This window comes from Gymnogyps californianus, chromosome 1 (assembly GCF_018139145.2).
Source record: "Gymnogyps californianus isolate 813 chromosome 1, ASM1813914v2, whole genome shotgun sequence".
NCBI classification, from domain to species: Eukaryota; Metazoa; Chordata; class Aves; order Accipitriformes; family Cathartidae; genus Gymnogyps; species Gymnogyps californianus.
In genome coordinates this window covers 84,271,565-84,295,270 of record NC_059471.1, presented here as the reverse complement: position 1 = coordinate 84,295,270, position 23,706 = coordinate 84,271,565, and the positions used below count along the sequence as shown (strand labels likewise).

General features: G+C 41.3%; 1 protein-coding gene across 3 annotated transcripts in view; it reads left to right on the top strand.

Moving 5' to 3' along the window:
• Window positions 1–8,766: 8,766 nt before the first annotated feature.
• AP1S2 (adaptor related protein complex 1 subunit sigma 2) overlaps window positions 8,767–23,706 on the top strand; it is a 32,110-nt gene continuing 17,170 nt past the window's right edge. For all 3 annotated transcript variants that reach the window (XR_007768184.1, XM_050915028.1, XM_050915029.1), the window contains exons 1-4: window positions 8,767–8,914; window positions 10,254–10,432; window positions 19,110–19,218; window positions 20,181–20,318. Coding sequence is in view for 2 of the 3 variants with exons in the window: in XM_050915028.1 (XP_050770985.1) it covers window positions 10,254–10,432; window positions 19,110–19,218; window positions 20,181–20,318 (426 nt within the window). In the remaining variant the exon portion in view is untranslated. The remainder of the gene's footprint in view (window positions 8,915–10,253; window positions 10,433–19,109; window positions 19,219–20,180; window positions 20,319–23,706) is intronic.

Here is a 23,706-nt window from a genome sequence, read left to right as displayed (position 1 = left end):
AAATGTTGGTAACCACCTGCTACTGACATTTGTAAATAAATATAAACCAACCTAAATATTTGCCAGCTTGTTGCTCTGTTTCAGGCATGGGTCTCTTGGGGTTTTTTTGTTGCGTTTTTTTGTTGTATTGTTTGTTTGTTTTTAAATCTACATGTAGTTTATGCACAGACTTAATTTCTTCAGACTGTTTAGCTGCCTGCGGGTGATTTCACTATGCTGTTCTCTGGTACTCCTCAACGCAAATTACTCATGACTGAACAGAGAGGAAGGATGCCTAATTCTTATTATTATTAATTATTGATATTATTTATCAGTGGCAAAGCAAGCTGTAAAACTGTAATTTCTTCATGTCAGACTGGGAAGAGAGATTCATTATAAGCTTTCTTTACGTGAATTCCTTTTGCAAATCTGAGCAAGTGGGACAAACCTGTTCTACTTACAGAAGGAAGGAATTTCATAGCATTTAGGAGCCCCACCCAAAGCTCAGCTGTGTTTGGCTCTACAGAAACATGAGACAGAATTTTGGAAGTCTGAATCTTTAGTTTTGGCCTTACATGAGGGTCGACTGTATTACACACAGCAGCTCTGAAACACTACTCATTTCAGTGCATCCTCTCCCATGCATGCTTCCCCTCTGACTTGTGATCGTACAATATCTCTTTCGTTTCCACAATAGTTGCTTACTGGGAAAAATAGTATTATGAAAATTGTACTAGAAATCAGCTGTTGGGTACTTCTTCAAGCATCTACCACAATAAATGTTACTTGACTGTTGCTATCATTTTGCACCATAGTGCCCCAGGGAAATAAAAGCTGCTCACTCTCAGATCTGATTTCCTTTCTGACAGCTTTGTCTCTGCAACAAACAGTGCCTCCAAGTTAAAAGTGCTCAAAGAGAAACTCACATTTTGGGGAAAGTGTTTAAAATATTATGAAGAAATGAAAGGATTTCTTGATAGCCAGATTTTCCTATTAGAGTGTTACTTTCTGACAACTGGTAGTTAAGTTTTACAACACGATTTTACAACTCCTCCAACACATCAAGGACTGTGCCCATTTTAGACATCTTTTTTTCTTTTGGTGAAGCTCTGCATTGAGTTGTTATCTCTTATTGAACATGACTTCTAAATAGATTGGCGAGATGTAATACAGTAGAAACATCTCTTGATTAATTTTTTTAAAAAGTTTAAGTATTCCTTTCCCACCAGAGACCTAGATCAAATATGAGCATAGCTGTATTATTCTGCAGAAACCAATGATCTTTTCTGCTTCCAGACGACTGCACTGCTTATGAAAGCTGCCAGGATGGATTAAAATAATTCATGAATTTGTAATAAGGGTCTTCTTAGGTTCCACACGGCAAGTATTTTGCAGTACAAAGGACACATTGCCAAAGGATTCATCCTTGTTAATAGCACACACTGCAGTTTTGGAGCACTGGCCTTTCAGACTTGAGCAAATAATTGAATCTCCCTTTGGCTTTGTTCCACTAATGACCCATTGGAATAGGGCAGAATCCTAAAGTCAGAGAGTAAATGGGGTCTTCTTACTGGGACAGGCTTCTAACTGTATTCGATATGCTACTGTACAGATGGAAATAAAAAGTGAGGCTTGCACTTGAGGAACAAAGTGTTCAGGGAAAAAGGAGGAGCTACTTGGTTCTCTTGCAGTGATTTGTAACAAATATTAAGATCGGTATTAATGGCGTGCGAGTGGAAGTGTGTGTACGTGTGTGTGTGAAAGTACCAGAAGAAGCAGTAGAACACATATTAAAAAGAAAGGTATGCGAATGAAGAGAAGGAACAAACTGACCTAAAGATAAGGTATCAAACAAGACGAAGAACAAGTCCAGAGCCATAAAATATCCAAAGACAACAGGACATTCATGAATTTGTGAGGGGTGAAACAAAATAGTGAGGCAAAGTATCCCAAACACCATCCCCTCCTAAAGAGTATAAAAAGCAAGTCCAAAATCAGTTCATTTGCCAATCAAGAAACCCAGAGGCACAATGAGGACTTAAGCGACAGCATCCTTATCCTGTGTGATCACACACGTGATCTTGGCCAGACCATTTGAACACACAAATTTTGGTGCTTCTGAGTATGTGGGTGTGAAAGCGTAAAGAGAGACAGTCAATTGTTTACAGAGATTTTGTTTATAAAATCACATTCCCCTTCCATAAGATCTCACGGTGAGCTTTATCACACTCATTTCCTATGCTCTTTAGTTCTTCAAAATCCTTCAAAACCTAGAGATCCCAGGTACACTCTTCCAACTGTTAGACACATCCCCCTGGCAAACACGTTTGCTGTAATTGCTGTTTAGCAGCTTTAAGGTAGGACTGCAAAGATAGGCTTTGCAAAGTAACGGCAACAGAGGGAGTCTAGACAGCTTGAATGAGAATCCACATGGATAAAATTTTCTCACATGCGGACACAGCCAGCACAAAATCTATCCATCATTTAAATTCTTCTTGAGCCTTTAAAATTAGGGAGTAAATGGTTTACAGGCCTTTGGTTGCCCCAGTTTCATCCTCTTCAAACACTTCAGCCAAAAAGAAAATGACAATAAACGAAGGCCTTACAGACTGCATCGTCCCTTTATGGTAGTGGCAAGAACTAGGCAGATCTTGTAATATATTTTCTTTAAAACAACAGAGGAAGTTGTACTGAGTTTTCCAGAAGGATTTGAAATGAAAGCTTAGTGTAATACTGTAGGATCAGTGCGGAAGCTTGGGAGATTTAGGAGTCTGATTATAACATGGAACATTTTAGTTTTGGGTTACCATTTCATATTCGGATCAGTTTCCAAGTTTCCATGAAAAGTTTCTATCTGTTGAAAATTAGGACACATGCCATGCAAGTCTGTATCTTCTGTCCTGGTTACACACAGCAACGTGCCAATCTGGGAAAGTCAGAAGTTGGAAACTGGATTATCTCCTTGGTGCAAAAGGCAGTACCTTCTGAGCTACGTTAGACCAGGCTCCACACACACCTGGATCAAGAGGCTTTACAGGATCATCAGCTGGGCATGTCTCATAGCAAGGACAGAAAAGGACATGTATGCCTAAATGAGGACTTCAGTAGGTGATCAAACCGTGTTCCAGAAAACCTACGCACTGTCTTATTCTGAATGTGTCTGACTTCACAGGCGTCCTATCCAGAGTTGTGCTCTGGTATATTAAAAAAAAAATCCTCATCCTGGGCAAAATTGAGCAGCTCCGCACAAGCCTGTCCAAGTACTTCTTCATCTGAGGGGATGGATCCAGTAAGTACGTCCTGCTTAACCTGCAGCATCAGCCGCTTCACAAACTGCAGTGGCAGCTACTGCGTTCTTAGGAGTGCCAGAGGACGAGCAAGATATATGTAAGATGCTTTATTCAACAATTCCTTACAGTAAAGTACTGACGCAGTCTCAGAAATCCCAGCCTCCTCTCTTTCCTTTCCTCTCTCCCCCTCTGTCCCTTCCTCCCAGCAACTACCTTGTGAGGCTGAAAAGCCAGGTTTCCTCACACACTTGCTTCAGAAACCATTCACTTCTTTGCTGCACTGTGGCACAATTTGGAGCAGTGGAGCAGGAAGGAGCATTAGGAGTCATGAAAATTTCTCCATAAATGTCTGCAGAGCAGTTATTTCTTCACTTCTACAGCCTCAGAGCATGACTCCAATATAAAGACTGAAAACTGAAAGAGAAGAACATCACCTAAGTAAAAAGAGAGAAATTTGGTGCTCACTAGCCCAACATACACAATGCTACCAGCTGGCTTGTGCATGTCTTACTCAAACAGCTGCTGTGCCTTGCACCAGGCTCAGGCTAAAAACCATGGTAAATAAGAGGAAGCCCTTGCTCACTGGCAACTACCACATTCCCTTACCTCATTTCTGCATATTCAGATACTTTCAAAAGCAGGTTTTTATTTTCCAAAGCAAATGACATGTGTAAGCCATGGTTTACGCTCTGTAATTCTCATAATCAGGCTGGAAAACCACATTTCTGTTTCAAACTATCCCTTCAGCTCTGAAAAGTCAACCCAAAGGACGAACATCTGTGATGCTCGTTTTGTAGCTGTGCCTATCGCACACGTGGCCTGACATCCGTGTTCCTGAGAGCGAGCCATACATGGCTGTTAGAAACCAATAATATTTAAAATAATTTCAATGTCCAGAAGTCTCTCACAGGGAAACATATAACCCCTACACAGAAAAGACAGGCAGGTAAGGATTCCAGGCATGATCCGATGATTTACTAGCATCTAGCAATCAGGCTACTAGATTGCACTAAATAGTATTTCATCAAGAGAGAGAGCTCCACGTAAAAAAAGGAGCATAGCAATGAAAACTGTCATTTATGGTCTCATGTATACTTACTTTGGCTCCACTGAGATTAAGCGTTCTGCATGAATCATAGTGGTACACTGATAGTTTGGCCAACGCTCAGACGGTACATCAGGGAAGAGAATTGCATATAATAACGCAACATCCTGTTTGGAGGCTTAAGAGGCAAAAATCTAGCAGTAATCACTTCCAAGGCTAGTAACTCAGTTCTTATTGCCTTCATAATGACTCCACAGTTATTCAGTCAATGAAAATGGAGTCTGATACCGAGCATCAAGAAGATAAATTAACAATAAAATAAGTCTCACTCATACATCCACCGCCTACTTTAGTGGAGGCTTGCAAAGATACAGTATGCACTTTTAAAGTATGTTACCCTCCTCTTTAAGGTGCTGAGATGGTTGAAAGGGAGGTAGGAGCAAAGCCTTTCTTTACTAAATACTGGGTTGCTTTCCTGAAGGAAAAAAAAAAAGCTGTTAAAATTTAGTAAACAAATTTTCCATCAGAATTAATACATAGTTAATATTATAAAGGCCTTTTGGTTTACCCATCATTTTGGCTAACACTGAAAACACAACAAAATTCTTTTACAGGCTTCAGATTTGGCACTAACACCATGCATGAGGTGCCAAATGCCAGGCTGCTCTGCTGGCCTTATTAATTTTGGTATAAGACCCAATATTCTAGACAAACCTACTGTATTCTAATTAATTAAAAAACCCCAAATAAACAAAAAACCTCAAGAACTGACATAAACCATACCAGGCAAACCCAAGCAAATTTAATCTTATTTGATGTAAGCTTCCTTCCTCCCACCCTGCCTCTCTCCCCAGCTCCAGGCAGTTCTCTTCTGTGGCTCAAGTTATGCTGGAAATAACCTAGAGAGCAAAATCTTGGCTGGGGACCCCAAATGTCTTATGGTCAATGGATATATCCCCTGAAGACTTGCCTTACATCTAAAATGGAATACCAAGGATTTTACAACTATAGCAGTTAAAAAATCCGTCCATAATAAACCAGGGAGTTATCATTTACAGCTTAGAAACCAAAATACTGGGCTCATTCTTTAAAATCCATCTTGTTAAAGCTGGTTATAAGACAATAAACAAAGGCTAATGAACAGAAGACTCACCGTGTCATGTCTAAAATTAGACTGCATGACATTTGCATTGTCACGAGTTTGTGGAATAGTCAAAGGCTATTATATTATTGTTTTAAGCATCATATGTATCTATCAGTTTGATAATTACAGCTAGTTCAGTATATTGCTAGTTCAATGGGTAAGCGACAGGATAATTTCTTACAGGAACAAACAAAGGAGTCGGTATAAAGAGGGGTAATAAGTACAAATGGCAACACTGAAAAAACCTGCAAACAGGGAGTCTTCTGAAGTTCCTGAAACAGCACAAACAGAAAGGACAGCACTACCTCTGTTTGTTACTGCCCTCCTGATGAAGGTACTCGATTGTGAAACCGACTCTCTTAGTTGTTTATTGTTATCCTCACCTGTACAGCCAAAAGCAGCCTCGTTGGCAATGCCCTGTGTGAGATGCAGCCAAGAGCCAGCACAGGAAAGGAGACGGGAACATGGAGCTGGGAACGAGAGGAGGGAGTGGGAGAAGTCAGGATTTAGATCATCTGAAACTGCCATGGAATCGCACCTTAAACTGCTTAAAATAAGGAGGCTCATTTTGAGAGAAATGAGTTAACGAATGATCATATGAGTGGAAATCTGGGCAGGCTTGAGAAAAAAATTGCATCCTCCGGCTGGAACAGTGATGAGGAGGCAGGACAGGCTGAGGAAGACAGAAAGCTTCAGCTGAGCTAGACCTGGCTAGACACAGTTCCCACCATGCCTGACATACCACTGGTCTCACACGCCTTATCACACCACCTGAAACTGCATATAGCAGAGTGATCCTGACCAGGAGGAGATCTAATTAAGAAACTCCAGGTTAAGGTCTGAAGAAATCCAGCCATGTAACAGAGAGGAGGGAGAAAAACAGTGGAACAATGCCCTTGTATCACTGGATGAAACCATGAACTGAAACTGAGCAGGAGATCTGACAAAAAATTAAAACAAAGATATAGGATCAAAGAAAAAGAATCTGTGGAGCTCTGAGACTTTGCCTTTATGCCACCAAAACACATACATTTCTTGAACCATCTGGGTAGTTCGGCTGATTTCAATCAACTAATCGTTTGTAGAACGTGTGGTTTGATCCATATGCAGTAATATTTCAGAGCTGGGAAGTGAAAAATCATAACACAGGTCTGGTGTGACTCCTTCAGAAATTCATTTCTAAGCTCCCATTACCATAATGATGCTAATATAGTGGAAGTAGCTCCGATGAAGAGGAATAGAAGTTGGTTGCTGGCTTAAATAACGATTGAGAAGATCTAGAAGCACCTGAAGTGTGCATGCACTCATAACGGAGAACTCATGGGATATATGATGCTAAATTCAAGAATAGCCAAGTGCAGATTAGGAAAGGGATCATTTACGAAAGCTTTCTGAACAACAGGGTATTTTAGACCATGGAATAACCTCACAAGAAACAAGCAGAGCTGCAATGCGTGCCAACTACTGAGCACAAAATAATACAACGATATAAGGGAAGACGCTATGAGATAACAGATCCGTACACATCTGTTCCTGCGCTTGATGAAAGGCAAGTTCAAATGAAAACAGGATGGCTGCTAAACATTAACTATGACAGGAACAAGCCCCTAGAACAGTAGTTCTCACTTTCTACGTGACCTCTAATATTGTAATTGCCTTATCCATTCAGTTTGGTTTCATGCATGCCTCCTTGTCCTCATGTCACTTTTCTCTTACAATTATAACCTCCACTACAAAATGGGAAATATATTTGCAGTTTTCCTCAAGTACAATTGATTATAGCATTCCTTGAAATGCCAGAAAATTGGCTTTCCTTTCAGACCATCCACATTTTTACACAAAAGCATTTCCAGCACTGGTTTTCTGCTGCCACAGCTGTTTTGTAGCCAGAAGAACAGGGCTTTTTTTAAGTGTCAATAATAAAAAGTAATAAAAGAATGACACATCCCAAAGCACCTGGAGCTACGGAGGGGAGCACAATCTTTTCCCCTAGTCCTGTCAATCACTGTGTTACACCATTAAAGGATCAGTTGGTTAAAGTAATCTTTTCTGACTATTGCCACCTTCAATGCTGTTGGGGGGATGAGCACCAATGATGTAGAGAGCTTTAGCTCCTTAAAAGGTTTTGTTTATAAGGTGCTCCAACTTTGGCTTGAAGAGACACATCTCCAAATTTCTTTCAACTAAAATTTCACCATCTATTTTCAGCCTACCTCCATTAACTAAAAAAACCCAACAAAAAACCAAAACCAGCCAACCAACCAAAACCCCAAATCAAGCTGTTTCGGCACGGAAAACCTCTTTAGGTGCACACAAATAATAATAATAAAAAAAAATAGAATTGCGTTTGCGAAACACAACACCGCTAAAAATATGACGGCGGCTTATCCTCCGAATCTGATTACCGCTCGCAATCAAGGTGACTTTGGGGAAAAACTTTCCGAGGAAGCGCGGTGCCGCCTGCCCCCGCCCGGCTCCCCCCACCCCGGCCCCAGGCGCAGCCCCGTCTCCTCACGGGGAGCGCCAGCCGCCCGCCCAACGGCTCCCCGCCCCGGCGCCACGCGGGACCCGCCCCGCGCGGGCCTCTGCCTCCACCCACCCCACGCGGGGCGCGCACGTGCTAGAAGGAAACACGGCGCGGCGCAGGCGCGGTCCGGCCGCCCCTCCCTCCCCCCACCCCCCGCCTCAGTGATGGGGAGGTCGAAGGAGGAGTCTCAGTCTCCGGGCGCCTGATTGACTGATGTCATTTCCCCAACTCCGTGCCTCGCTGGCCCATTGGCTGCTTGCGGACCGCTATCTGCATTGCGCTTCCTGGTTGGCTGTTGCCGCACTGGCTGTTGCCCTATCCTAATTCGGGCCAGGAGGATTAGGTTCTCTAACCCCGCCTCCTGCTCCAGCCCCTCCCACCGCTGCCGCCAGCCCCTCCTTCGCCGCCTTTTCCTCCCTCTCATTGGTCAACACCATGCTTCGCTCCTCCCGCCCGCCGTCGCGCTGAGCTATCCGATTGGGTGGCGGCGAGCTCCCTCAGCCCCCCCCCCCTCGCCGCAGTCCGCATGCGCTCATCTCGCGCCCCCACCCACCCAACCCCCCGCCGCGAGCCGGCGAGCTAATAAAGTTTTGTTCGGAGAGGAAGGGGGGGGGAAACGGCAGCGCCTGCGGGCCCCGCCCCCTTCCTTCCCCGCCCCCCGCCCGGGAGCGGCGTTCGCGAGCCCGGCCCCGCCCAGACTTGCCCGAGCTGGGGCGGGGGGGAGAGAAAGGGGAAGGGGGGGGGGGTGGCCGTTGAGGCGCGCGCGCGCTCGCGCCGGGCTCGAGCCGGCGGCAGCTCACCTCCCCTCAGTCCCGCTCGGCAGCCGCGGCGGCAGCAGCAGCAGCAGCAGCAGCAGCAGCCGGCGCCTGGGTAGCGGTGCCGCCTCCTCCTCCTCTTCGTTCTCCCCCCCCCGACCCCCCCAGGGCACGGTGAGCACAGCCGCGTGCAGATGGGCTCGCTTCCCGCACCGCGCCGGAACGCGGAGCCTGCCGTGGGGTGCGACGGGACGCGGGAGGTGTTCTCCCTGCCCCGGGTTGCGGGACCCGTCCTCTCCAGCCCGCCCCGGGGAGCGGCCGTTAGCGGCCGCGGGAGGGGGCGGCCGGCGGCTCTCCCTCTTGCCACCCCCCCGACATACAGACCCGCTGTGGCGAGCTGGGCGCAGCCCCGGCGGCAGCGCTTCCCCCGGCTCCGCACCCGGGGCTGGGACGGGCGGCGGGCGGCTGCCCCTCGCCCGGCGGAGGGGGAGCGGGCGCTGCTTTCCTCACGGGTCGGGGCGGGCCCGCACATCTGCGGCTGCCCCTCGTCCGCGGGGCCGGCGGCGCGTCTCGGGGACGGCGGGGAGCCGGGAAGGGGTATTGTGGCGGCGGTGCCGGCCGGAGGGGGAGGGTGGCTGCGGGCGCGGAGGGCTGCCCCCACGGAGGGAGCGCCCCGGAGCCGCCGCTGCTGCTGCCGCCGCCTCTTGGCTGTGCTGGCGCTGGTCGGACTTGTCACCCGGGACTAGGCTGGGCTTTCTCATCGTATTTCGCGTCTGTCATATTGCCTGGGAAACTTCCTCAGCTCCATACAACTTTGAGCAAAAAGGAAAAAAAAGACCCAACCATTTCCTTTAATGTTACAGCTGCTGGAAAACACAGCCGACAAGTTCCTCTTAAAATATAATTGCAACATCACTCCTTTAGAGGAAGCGAGACCTGGAACATAGGACCGCAGGGAAAGCACTTAATCTCTACTCCTTTTGTGTAATGTGAGAAAAGACTAGGCTTTTCTATGTCGTAGGACTCTCCGTTGGGAGATTTAATGCCTTTTAAAGTATTCTGAGGCTTTTCAGAAAGATCTTAAGTGCAAATTGCTCCTGCTGTACGGCTCTAATCCGGTGAATTGAAAATGAGTTTGGGTATTTGGAGGAGACTGCTGTGCTGTTTTTTTTGTCATTTTCTGTAGTAAACACAAATGCAACCATACCAGTGCTGGACATGGTTTGTCTGAAATTTGGGTGTATCACTTGCTACCTGGTGGTTCTGACGTGTTTCTGAAACTTGTGTATACTTTCTACTATCTTTGCTTTGACTGACCTTGTTCAGTGGAATCCTTTGTATTGGTACTTCCAAATCTTGTGTAACATCTGCCACCGCTATAGAAATACATAATGTAATTAGGATTTTGGATGGCTGTCTTGCTTCCTGTTTGGTTTTCCTCACAGAAATCTTTTTAGAACTAAGAGACTGAGATTAATCCTTTTTTTTTTTTTCCCTCCTTCTAATTCAACAGATGCAGTTTATGTTGCTTTTTAGTCGCCAGGGGAAACTGAGACTCCAGAAGTGGTATGTCCCATTATCTGACAAAGAAAAGAAGAAAATCACAAGGGAACTTGTTCAAACAGTATTAGCCCGCAAACCGAAAATGTGCAGCTTCCTGGAATGGAGAGACCTGAAGATTGTCTACAAAAGGTTGTTCTGTCTCACTAACCTCATAATTGCCATACATCACAAACAGCATAATAAGTAGCAAGAACATAATGAAGGTTGATTTTTTTTTTTCTTTTTTTTTTGTTGTTGGTTTTTTTCCTTCCCTCTGCTGGTTATGGAGAAGACTGACTTTTCCCTTGAATCTAATTTGATAACCAGGCAGGAATCATTCATGTGTGGAAAATCACTCATGCGTTTAGAAATGTGCTGAAGAAAAGAAATGAGGCTTCCTTCTACTTTTATAAGGAGTGGTGTTTCTTGGTTTTCTGTTTAGATTCACACAGTACATAAATGTATACAAATATGAAGCATGTAAGATTTAATAGATGATAAAGAAAAACTAGATTTTATAAACATTTACCTCAGGCAGTGACTTCATAAGTCACTGAAAATGTAACTTCTTTTTAAAGGCTCATAGAAATAAGGGAATCATTTTTCAGAGTACCTAGTTTGGTTTTTTAAATTTTGTTTTGCTATGAATACAAAAAGGCGTTTCTCCTAATTGAAGAAATCAATTGGTGGAAGTACTGTATAATATTCTTTGCAATAGTTTCATTTCTCAATTGTTCCGTAACTTTTCTAGGAGTATTTGGCAAGCATTTTTTAGCTTTGTGCTGATCTTTAGAATGTATTACAACATAGCAGTGTGAACATTATTTTCTCCACAAATAACAGTAATCGTCATCCTGATTTGACAGGCTGCATCTCTTCCAGCTAAAGCTGGTGCTACGAAACCTTGAGTTATCTCCCTTCTCTAGTTAGTTATAAACTTCAGAAGGTTTATACATTCTTATTTTCTCTTTGAGATGGTAAATAATTTGTGCCCTACAATAAATATTGTTGTATTCACTCTGTGGGTAGGACAGAGAGAACTGGAGCTGAAATGAAGAGTTTGTAACTCTTTTCCAGTGTACCAAATGGGTAGAATCAAAAAGGTTTAGATGTGTTAAGTCCTGGTTTCATATGTGTATCGGCACATGTAACATCATGCACATGAATGTTACAGTCTATCTGATGCATGTAGTTCTTTAACACAAGGAGGAAAGAGGAGGAACAATGCTTAGAGAAAGCATACACAGTTTTTTCTTCTGCCTCTCGATTTCCTCACAAAACTTCTTGTACATGTAGACGCGCTTGCTCAAATGCTTTGTGTGCTCCCTTAAGCGATAAAGCCTGCAAGTGGTCTTTCAGCTGGGCTTTTATGGGACTAGATTAGCAAAATCAGGTATGAGTAGGCCAGTCTGTTCCCTTCCTTACCCAGTCTTGAACAGCAGTAGCTATTCTGGTGGTGAGTTGATTCCACACAGCTGCTTTCCCTCCCTGTCTGTTTGTTGCTGTTAACAACTACTTGTCATGTCCTTTTGTGTCTAGGGAACTGGTGGAAATTTGGGTATGACTGTTTGAGTTGCTGAAAGTTGTGGTGTTCATGCATCTCAGTAGTGTGCAGTTGGTCCTGTGGTCAAGGAGAATGAAGAAATTTGCTGGGAGGTGTATCTAGACCATTTTGGGCTGGATGTAGACTGCAGTCCATCTGCTAGACTGCTGGTGTGCACAGCTGACTGCAGTAGCTTATTTCGCTGCCTGCAAACCAATCTGGCACAGTTAGCCTATGAAATCTTGCTTAAGATTAGCTTGTATCAACCTAATAAACGTCTCAAATCTTATTTTACTTTTGCTTTTTTGGCACGTTTTGTTAGGCTAAAACATCACCAGAAGGACTGAGTATAAGAGGTGATAGTTTAAATTCCTGTATCTGATAACATTAACAGCTTTTAGGTTTGTGGGACTTTTTCCAATCACCACACCATAATTAAAGTTGATGACTACCAACTAGTATGATTTCTTTGAAAAGGGAGATCTGTTATAGCTCAAAAGTAGATAATCCCAAGAAGACAACCATAATAGTTATGGTCTAATGCTTTCTGAAAGGTGGGTGGTTAAAAGAGAAACACACCTGCAGGACGTTTGTGTGGTTTGTGAAATTGCGAAAGGTGCTCCTAGTTGCTCACAGACAAAAGGTTCTTGAGCATGTCTACTAAGATCTGTTCTTGTCTGATCTATTACTGGGAAGGATCTGAACCTCCTGGTGCAAATTTTTTTAATAGAAGCTATAAAAGTATGTGTATAGTGCTATTGTACATTTTGCATGTGCATGGTGCTATTATGAGTCTTAAATTGCTGAAATTGATGTGCTATTCGTGTTTTTGGAGTGTATTCACTGTCGATGTGTAAGAGAGAATTGACCTAGATATTGCGACTCAAAGAATGGTTGGCATTATTAGAAGTATACTCAAGGGTCTCATTGATGTACCTTTTTGCAAGAACAGAATGAACTCAAATGCAAAATTGGCAAGCCAGTAGCTTTTGCTGCCTTCTGATACTTAATATTTATCAAGAAAGCTGGACTATTTTGATTAGCCTTCTTAGCTCTGTAGCATTTCATCCTTACAGGATGCTTTCTGAATGAAACTTAAAGAAAATAGAACTAAGTGTTTTAAAGTCTATCTGAATGTGTGACTAACTTTATTTTCCTTGGCTTCATACATGTAGCATTGATAACGGTTGCAAAATAGGGTCAGTCGTTGCCTTAATTTTTTTCTTTAGCGCTACAAAACACAGATGGAAAGGTGCCCTGCTTTTGACATGGTTCATTAATTGGATTGTATGTATTCTGTAGCTGGTTTGGAAGAGAGTTTTTCAGGCTGGTGGACACCAGAATTTTGAAAAGGGATGTGAGCTAATTTCAAGAGACAAAGAGAGATTTGAAGTGACTTGCGGGGGGGGGGGAGAAGAAATTCAAATATGGGAAGCCAACAACAATTGCACTTTATGAAAATAGAGAGGGCATCATCTGCAGACAGCTGATTAGAAACTTAGCAAACAGAATTAATGATTGCTCTTCATGTTTTGTCATTTTAAAAACTAACTGTAGTGGTATTGGAGCATATACGGTAGAAGTTCATGCAGCTTTTCCCTTGTGGCAGAGAAATGTGTTAAATGTTAAAATTTCTAATTTTACTACAAAAAAGGAACGTAAGATAGGATGTGATTTATTTTTTTTTTCTTTGAAGATCTCAGCTGTTCACTATTTTAGCTTCTGGCAGTAGGAGTTATTTTCATTGTGTAGTATATTGCAGTCAAAATCAGAAATTGCAGAATAACTGATTTTTATGTAAATTTTATTTTGTTAGCATTTGGTTAACTGAGATCATGGGACTTGGTTATTGTTGATTGGTAATTTGATTAAGGATTGTGGCTTTGCTTTTATGTGTCAGTTTGGAACTGTATTTGCAGTATAAAGTTACAAAACTGTCATAGCTTGTGCTGCCCTTAATGTTCTGGCAATCATCTTTTACTTTAATGTAAAATAACCATAATCTTAGGTTACGTTAAAGACTTATGGAAAAATAAGTTTTAAAACTTTCTTTTTACCCTCCCGCCACTGAAAGAAACAACGAAAGAGCCCATTCTGCAAGTAGTGTGCCTCTTAGCTCAAAGTATTGTGAACCTAAGGTGCAGTCCTGTGGCTAGTGGTACGTGCCCAGCAGTTGACATGATCCCTGTCTTTATGTACATCTTACCTGCCAGTTGTATCTGTTAAAAATGTTACTATGCTGTTGATTAGGTGGCTCTGTAAAACTGACTGAATGCAATGATTATAGTGAATTAGGTACTTGGGTTTGATTATTTTAGTTCGATCAGGTCCTCTTTGTACAGGATTCTAGTTCATGTGGCACTAAGAAGACCTCAGCATCAAGAAGCAGCAGCTTTTTCTTAGAGGATTACCAATACCAAGCTTTTGTTCATTTCTAAAACTACTGGGGGGTATAGCCTTGCTGAAATAAGAAACTGTAAAAGAAATGCTTAACTTAGGTAGTGTTATTGTTGTTGATTTCTGTATCCTTGACTGAATAGTGACTGATCTGCCTGTCCTAGAGTCTCAGAACTTCTTGTTTTATTAAAGAAATGTGTAAGTTTTTTGGAGGAGAAAAAAAAATCTTTTGCCAAGCACAACTTTTTAGTGGCCCCAGTTTTTACTGGGTCAGCTATCACCAAACCACAGATTCTTGGGCTCCCTTAAGCACCTGTCTACCTCTTAAAGGCAGCTTGGTTGTCATTTGCAGTTCAGCTTTGCTCCTGCCAAACTCTGTAAACTTTAAATTTCTGCAATTAGGATCTACATGCAAAGTGACTTAGATGCTGACAGACTTATGGCTTGCTTGCAGCTTTACCTGGTGACAAACTTCCAGGGATGAATTCAAGCAGGTGTTCTCTCATCTAGTAGGAGAACACCACTGAACTGGTAGGATTTGCAAGTTATGCTCTGCACAGAGTGACCTGATCTCCCAGCACAGTTACTGAGCCTGCTTGTGAGCAGAGTAGTAGCGGAGAACTCTGCTGAAGCATTGCCTGCCAATTGTGAGGCTTCCCACTACTGAACTGTTGCAACTATTGAGGGGGAGGTTCATGAATTTGTTGCCTATCACAAAAAAACCCTATGGTCATCTATCTGAAGGCAGGAATTTGTATAAGTATTTATACCTGCAGTGTTTCCTTTTTGTTCTTTTATTCCATATTACATTTGTAGGCGATTTTTCCAAACTGTTCTTGGTCTCTCTGTTTTTGGTCCCCTTTCTGACAAGTGGAGGATGTTTATCATAAAATATTTCCCTAAATGAGTGTAAGCAGCTGAGTTGGGGCTGAAGATTCTGCTAATAATACCTACTGAGAAAAAAAAAAACAACACAATTGCAATAGGAATAAAAAGGGCAGAATGTTTGTTACAGACTGCACTACATTTGCTTTTGTGTCATGTGGCATACTTTACTATCAGGATTTGCCTTTTCATTGGGTGCATGTGAAAGACAGGTTTCTGTCAGGCTCATTAGGAAGAAACAACACTTCTGCAGCGCAGAAATCTTTTTCAGCCCGAGTATAGTAATCTACTTGTCTTTGTATGGACGCTCTCCATGTAAGCTTCTACACTTGGCAAAACCTGTAGTTTATCTCCTGTAGACTATATGTGGATACTTTTTTCGGAAGCCCTGGCCTGCAGAGAAAAAAAATTACAATATTGCCTTTGAGAATTTGCGTCTGAAGAAAGGTGTACCTTTGTAGTATGCTCATGCCCTTTGCAGTGGTGGCTGACTTGTTTATACTCTTCCACTATTTGCCATGTAGGCTTATTTAATCTGCATTTGTTTTCTTTTGTTGAGTAGTGATCCATTAGTCACAGTTGCTTTAAAAAATACTTTGAAAAATATTCTCTGCATGTCATGATAGATACCCAGGCCTCCATTTTGTGTTAAGATACCCACTGAGTAGTTTTTGTTTCTCGATATTCTTTCTCCAAAACTGCAGTGGCAGAGCTTGAATGTGTAGTCTACTCACTAGCTGCCAAATAAAGTCTTTCAAAAGCATGTTATGTTTTCTTTTAAATGAGGACACTGAGAGCAGACCACTTTCTGGGAAAGTATTTTATGTTAGATAGTCTCCCTCTCTGTTCCTTCCCCCCCCCGCCGTTGTTTTTCGCGGATATTTGCATAAAGTAGTTCTGTGCATCAAAAGAGACTCTTAAATAACAGGGAAGCACAAAAGGACTGTCCCATGTGGATAAACTTCAAATATTTGAGTCAAATTTGATTTGATAAGGTCCACTGGTATGTGATTCAACTTGTGTTTAAGCACTGTAAGGGAACAGTTTAACTACACTTCATCATAATCAGTGCTGCTCATCTGAATATGAAGAAAGCTTTGTTTAGATGGATTTGGCCTGAGTGCATGTAATTAGCGTAAATGTCAACTAATGTGCCAAAGGTCTCTTTCTTTCTACAATGAAATATGATAACATGGAGTTTGACTTATAAATTCCTCAGTAGGTTTGAAAACATATTTTTTCTTTATAGTATCACTTTCCAATACTTTTTTAAATAGCTTTGTCTAAAAGATGCCTTACACAGATTGAATCTTGCAAGCTACTACAATGACTGTAAATGTCCTTGAAAAATTAGTGAGGCACAAACACAACAGTGTAAAACAAAAAGAACTGTGCTCAGATAGGGCTTCTGATGGGCTGACAAGTCACCATGGTGAAGAGATGAAAGAGCAAGGAAATTAAAGTGTTAAGTGCTTCAATGGAGGTGTCTTCCTCTATTCCCCATCATGTTTTGTGGTAGGATGGGAAGAAGTCATAGGCAGTAATTTTTTATAATAGTTTAAAACTTTTGAATAAAAGTGTGACGGGTTGACCCTGGCTAGATGCCAGGTGCCCACCAAAGCGCTCTATCACTCCGCCTCCTCAGCTGGACAGGGGGAGAAAATAAAACGAAAGGCTCATGGGTCGAGATAAGGACAGGGAGATCACTCACCAATTACCATCACGGGCAAAACAGACTCGACTTGGGGAAAAATTAGTGTAATTTATTGCTAGTCAAATTAGAGCAGGATAATGAGAAATAAAACCAAATCTTAAAACACCTTCCCCCCACCCCTCCCTTCTTCCCAGGCTTAACTTTACTCCCGATTTTCTCTACCTCCTCCCCCCCCGAGTGGCGCAGGGGGACGGGGAAGGGGGGGTTGTGGTCAGTTCATCACACGTTGTTTCTGCCACTCCTTCCTCCTCAGGGGGAGGAGGACTCACACTCTTCCCCTGCCCCAGCGTGGGGTCCCTCCCACAGGAGACAGTCCTTCATGAACTTCTCCAATGTGAGTCCTTCCCATGGGCTACAGTTCTTCACGAACTGCTCCAGCATGGGTCCCATCCACAGGGTGCAGTCCTTCAGGAACAGACTGCTCCAGCGTGGGTCCCCCACGGGGTCACAAGTCCTGCCAGCAAACCTGCTTCAGCGTGGGCTCCTCTGTCCACGGGTCCGTAGGTCCTGCCAGGAGCCTGCTCCAGCGCAGGCTTCCCACGGGGTCACAGCGTCCTTCAGGCATCCACCTGCTCTGGCATAGGGTCCTCCACGGGCTGCAGGTGGACATCTGCTCCACGATGGAGCTCCATGGGCTGCGGGGGGACAGCCTGCCTCACCATGGTCTTCACCATGTGCTGCAGGGGAATCTCTGCTCTGGTGCCTGGAACACCTCCTCCCCCTCCTTCTTCACTGACCTTGGTGTCTGCGGAGTTGTTTCTCTCTCATATTCTCACTCCGCTCTCTCTCGCTGCAACTGCCACTCCCCTGTAACTTTTTTTTTTGCTTTTCTTAAATATGTTATCCCAGAGGCGCTACCACTGTTGCTGATTGGCTCGGCCTTGGCCAGCGGCAGGTCCGTCTTGGAACCCACTAGCATTAACTTTATTGGACATAGGGGAAGCTTCTAGCAGGTTCTCACAGAAGCCACCCCTATAGCCCCCCGCTATCAAAACCTTGCCATGCAAACCCAATACAAAAAGTTATTCTGATTAGTTTTTCATGATGAAGCCATAGGAATTTGACTCAGCTAGAGCAGAGTGGGGGGACTTTCAGGTCATAAATGATGCTAGGTGAGTGGCTGGGAAACAAATTTGAACATACTATAAAATGCCACATTTTTTTGCAGGACTTCTAGCCAAAAACCCTGACAGTGTCTTTGGGGGCTTACAAAGTCCCAGCTGATAAAATATGAGTAATGTTTAAAAGGTGTATGCATTTCTGTGTATAGGAAACAAACATGCATCATAAACTTGGCATTGACATCTGAATGACTTCTTTTTCAATAGGGCTGGCTACTCAAGAGTGCTTAATGGGGCCAGTTGTTGTCTCTAAACAGGCAAACAAAAGCTGTTTCTGGTTCATGTAAATTATCAGTTACAACAGGTGGTACTGAAATCTCATTTGTGCAGTGTGTGTCTGTATGGCATATCGTTTTGGCACTTTAGAAAAGACTAAATGGGTTTTTCAGCTTTCATTCCTGTTTTTTTTTTTGCATCAGCTTTTTTAAACATGACTTGAACAAGTGTATGGTAGAGCACGGTAGAATTGGATGCTCTTTTTTGTTGAAGTGGAGCTCAAGATCTTATCTGAAGTAAAAAATTCTCTGTCTTCCAAGGTGGAAGGGGATTGCTAGAAATGAGCTAATGGCCTCTCGTTAGTCTGATACCAGGACAGTTGGTAGTGATTGAGTGGTTGACTTAATAGCAATAGGGGTATATGACATTAGTGTTAGTTTTGGAGTTTTTTGGGCATTTGTTAAATTCTCTATAAAGACCAAATCCTAATTGCTAATTCAATTTATCTTTCCCAAGGCATTTTCTATAGTTTTTTAATATCTCTGTGTGTAGCTTGTGTGATAAAAATTTAAGATTGAATCTGTTGATTAGTATACCAGTGTTTGGATGTTACAGATAGCAGAGAAAATATCTTGCCTCAGAACTCTGCAAGGAGGCCAAAAAATCAAATACATTTCCTTTTCCAGCCATCTCTTAGGCTAATTTAATTCCGTGAGCTAAAGGACAGTAAAGACTGAAGTCCTGCTTGACTCAAGGAGGCAGATCCCTTTTGTACATGCATATGTCTGCTGGTCTTTCAGCCATTTTTTGGTAGAACTTTCATGGCTGTTGATTTAGAGTAACTGTATGCTAAACTTGGGTATGAAGGACTACTGAGAACGTAATACAGCTCAAGTGCATTCATTTTGCTCCTGTTCTTATGCTAACATCAGGATTATTTTGTTATTACAGATACGCAAGCCTCTATTTCTGCTGTGCTATTGAAGATCAGGACAACGAACTAATAACTCTGGAAATAATTCATCGCTATGTAGAACTTCTTGACAAGTATTTTGGCAGTGTGAGTTAGTAATTTCTTTATAATTTTTTATACATTCACAGTCTCTTTATATTATGTCATTTTGTTTTATGCCCACAGCACTTTTAAAAAATATGATCAACTAGCTGTTGAAAAGGGGCATCTAACACATTCTTATGTCGCTTGCTTGGCCAAACTAAACTGATGGTTGCCTACATAACTGTTAAAATACAAAATTAAATTATTAATTTGGGAGAAGAACTGTTATTAATCTGATGTTAATTGCCTCTATTTATTTCATTTCGTAGTAGTCTCACCTGAGGTCAGATAAAATCTTATCTTTAGCTTTCTGTCTTAGGCACCCAGCTTTCCTTCTCCCTGGCACTGCTCTAGTGTGTGAGCACTTCTTATATCTGCTTCTAAAGGAGGCAGTTGATTGTGAACTAGCAGGAGCGGTAAGGAAAGAAAAGGCAGACATCTGCTTACCCAGATAGCAAATGCAAACAACTGTAGTAATGTACATTAGCACCCTTAGAACAACTGCTGCTCATTCTTCTGCCTTCCTAGTCTTCTGAGTAGGAGATGCACAGGATGAAGTTTGAGATCACTGTGTTTTCACATTTTCCTGTAAGATTGCATGATCTGCCTTTGGATACTGCAGGCAAGAAGAGAACTTTTATAGGGATATTCTCTTCCTTCATGAAGAGCCACGTCATAGTGATGGTTGTGAATTGAACCCTTTTTAACAATGAAAACGTTTTTCAAAGAGGTTGCTATAACTGTTTTTAACTCAAACAAAAAAAGACTTTTTTAATTAATTTTTTTTTTCTCAAAGGACTGATTTTTTTTTTTTTTTGTTGCCTCATTTCTTAAAAGGTTATAGCCTGAGGCTAACATCTTGATTTGGTGAAGTTTGAAGCTGTGAAAAGTTAAGTTTTGTGAGAGGATATACCTCATTAGATAGTATCCTCCCACTTTGCAATAATGCTTGATGTTTTTTTTAGGTATGTGAACTTGATATCATCTTCAATTTTGAAAAAGCCTATTTCATTCTGGATGAGTTCCTTTTAGGAGGGGAAGTTCAGGAGACTTCCAAGAAAAATGTTCTCAAGGCCATTGAACAGGCAGATCTTTTACAGGAGGTAAGCAAATTCAACTTCTCTGGCCAAAGTGTCAGCATGGTAGGCTGTGACTTGAAAAAGCTCCTGTTTCTCTAAGTTTGTAGAAGGTGCTTTTTAGCATGCTTAGCGTGTAGTTTCTAGTTAGTTGTCCTCATTGTGCAATATGATGATGTTATCTGCTCTTTTCATTTTGTTTGGCTTGTGTGTGTTGTAACCTACTGTGATTTTGCGTTTTGCTAGAAATGCAAGTGGTTGTTTATGTGTATACCTAGATAATTATAGTTCATGCTGCTTTAACTTAGTTTTGTTCATGTGTTTTTCATTTCTTCTTTTTATTAATCAACCATTAGTTTTTTGTCATACCTGATGCATGTTCACTTCTTTACTGTTTCATTGCTGAAATCCAGAAGCTAGACTCTCTTCTTTGAGACTCATTCAGGTATAGTTCTTACTCTAAAGACCTGCCTTTCTGCTATAGGTTGCTTACTCTGGAACATTTCTGTCTTTTAAGTTGACAAAGCAGTAATAGTAGTGTCATAGAAACATACAGAATGAAGTATAAGAACATTTGTTTTTTCACTTTGAATGCTTTTGTTGTTCATTACTAACTTTGAAGAAAGATTGCATCTCTACCATTTTTCTTTGGAAACCATTTGTTGGGAAGGGGTTCAATGGTATAGAAAAACTTAGTATCATTTCCCCATGTTTCTCCATCCTATGCTGTGTGGTTTTTTTGTTTGGAGTTTTTTGGTTTGTTTTTTTTTTTTTTTTTTTACTGAATTGCTGTAGTCTTGAGGTCAGTGTTAAGGTCCTTGAATATCTAAATGGAAGTCACAAAATTCTGGTGTGCTGGGGGAATCATCAGGCTTGTGTGCAAGTCAGTGGAACATACAGTTTAACAGGGATGATGAACCTTAATTTTTTTAAATGTACTGAGGTTCACTGGTAAGATTCTGTATAAATGTAAGCTCCTCTATTTTTTTCCCCTCGTGAACCTTCAATTTGTTATTTCATCCTGTGAGTTAATTGCTTAATTCTCATATAAGCATTCTGTGTTCCACTTGGTACTCTTTTTTGTTAAACGTGGTATTAATAGGATGGGGAAACACATAATGTTCTTTACTCTTGTAGTTGTGTTTGTAATCCTTTCAGAGTACAGGCAAATCCACAGCACATTAAAGTTCTTGTCTGTCAACAGCTAGTTAGTGTCATGAACAGGGTCAGCCATTACACACAGATTTGCTACCCTATTTTTCTAGGAAGGAAATACATGCACTTATTTACTGCTTGTGTTCTGATGCAGTTTTTGTTGAGCCCTTCTTTACTCTTAGAAGGAATTATCTTAACCAGAAGTCCTGTTGCAGTTTACAAAGAGAGGGGGAAAAAATAATCTGTTTATTCTCTTAAAATCTTTTGCTCTTCTTTATATGAAAACAGATATAACACATTACTTATCTATTCCAGTCTGTCTCCTGCAAATGTACAGTTAATTATACATAAACTGGAATTACTGTATTTTTTCTCATTCTCACTGGTTTTGAATTTTATTTTCACCATTTTCTTAGGGCTCTTCTAAAGCAAAAATGCATTCTACCTCTAGGAATTAATTACTGATTTTCTATCCAAATAATTAGCATTCTCTTTTTACACTTAATATAATTTCAAGTTAAAAATTTTATGCAAAAGGAAGTATACTTTTTGTGTACTTTTTGTGAGGTTTGTTTTTGTATCAACTGCTGCTATGTACATGCTGAGTTTGATGAAGAGGGTTGTTAAAATAATAGTTTGTCACAACTGGAGACTTTTTGGTACTTTCAGTTAATTTCTGCTTCCCAGAATACTTTAAAGCTGCCGGAATTAAATGTGATTTGATTCCAAATGCAAACCATTTCTAGCAGGGTTGTCATGTGTTTGTTTTTGACCATGTCAGATTCTAATTATGTGCAACAAAAGGACTTTTATTTGGCCCTGAATACTCATATTGCCTAATTTAAAAATTATTAATCAGTGTTGAATACACAACATTATTAATTAGTAACGCTACATACATTAATGTATGAAGCACTTTAAAGATTAAAAGCTGTACAGAATACTTATACAAAGGAAAATCATTACAAATACATTAAGTGGCTATTTGCGTGATGTTAAAAGAAAATATGCAGAGGCATAAATTGCTGAATAGTGAATTAGTTCTTAATAGCCTTGCCTGCTTGTATTTTCTGTAGCAGTTTTCCAGGGTGTGCTTCTGTTTCTGAGCACCTACTTCAGTTTGTCATTAAGTTCTTGGTGCTGTGCGGTCCACTTACTAACTGCTAGAGTTTGTGTTGCTGAAACGTACTAACTTTTTAAGCCTTTTTCACCTTCACTTTCTTGTTAGCTCTTCAATAATGTGCTCAGTTCAAATATTCATTCCCTACATGCCCTCCCCCCCTTATTACCACCTGATAACTTACCAAGTCAGTTGTCAATACCAACTGTTATCCATATGAATGGTAGTAAAAACTAATTATTCCAGTACTTTCATGCTTCCTTGTTAATCTATTGCTAGAAATACTTCTGTTCAGAAGAATGCTGTCACATGTCTTGTTTGATAATTTTATATGTTGTTTGCTATAGAAATTTTAAATACTCAGCTAGTGAGTACAGAGGCATGCATTTCTGAAAAGGTGGTTTTTTGCTTGTGTGAACGAATTGAATTATACTGAGAGAAGAAAATTGGCAGATGCAGTATGTTGTTGCATGAATTATATACATGTGGTGTGTGGAACAGCTAAAAGATAATCCCGTGCATGATTTCATGATACTTAAATTTTTTAATGCATGAAACTAGCAAGAAAATGTGTTGTATGTGAAAGAGAGGATCTGATTTTTTTCACTTAAAAGTCTGATTGCTGTGTTTTTATTTGATGGTCCAAATAATTCAGTATGGTGCTTGGAAGTTCATGGTCATTTACTGTGCTAAAACACTAAAATTAAGGAGTTAATAATTCTAATATCTAAACCAGGCAGTTATGTATATATTTAAAAGCAAATCTATACAGACTCGCTCATCTTCATTTGAAGTAGAAGAAAGTTCCTAAGCATTGGCTTTGAGTGAAAATTCTTTTTGTTATTCTTCCTATGTAATTTTTCTAAAAGTATTTTGGAAATTATCTCCATTTTGTCCACCACTGTGCTTTTGTAGGGTGTGTATGTATTCTTTCAGTAGTTGATTGCAGAACGTCTAAAATACTTAAATATATTTTTTTAAGAGGTATCTCAATAAAAAGGCCAGTGGATCTATTGAAAAATCATGCTTGCTTGTTTCCATCACTCTTTTAGTAATGATCAAAAATCTAAAAGCTATGTGAATATTTTTTATTAGGCTCTTGCAGTTTGGCCTCAGGTAGTGTTTACTAGTCCTTCCACA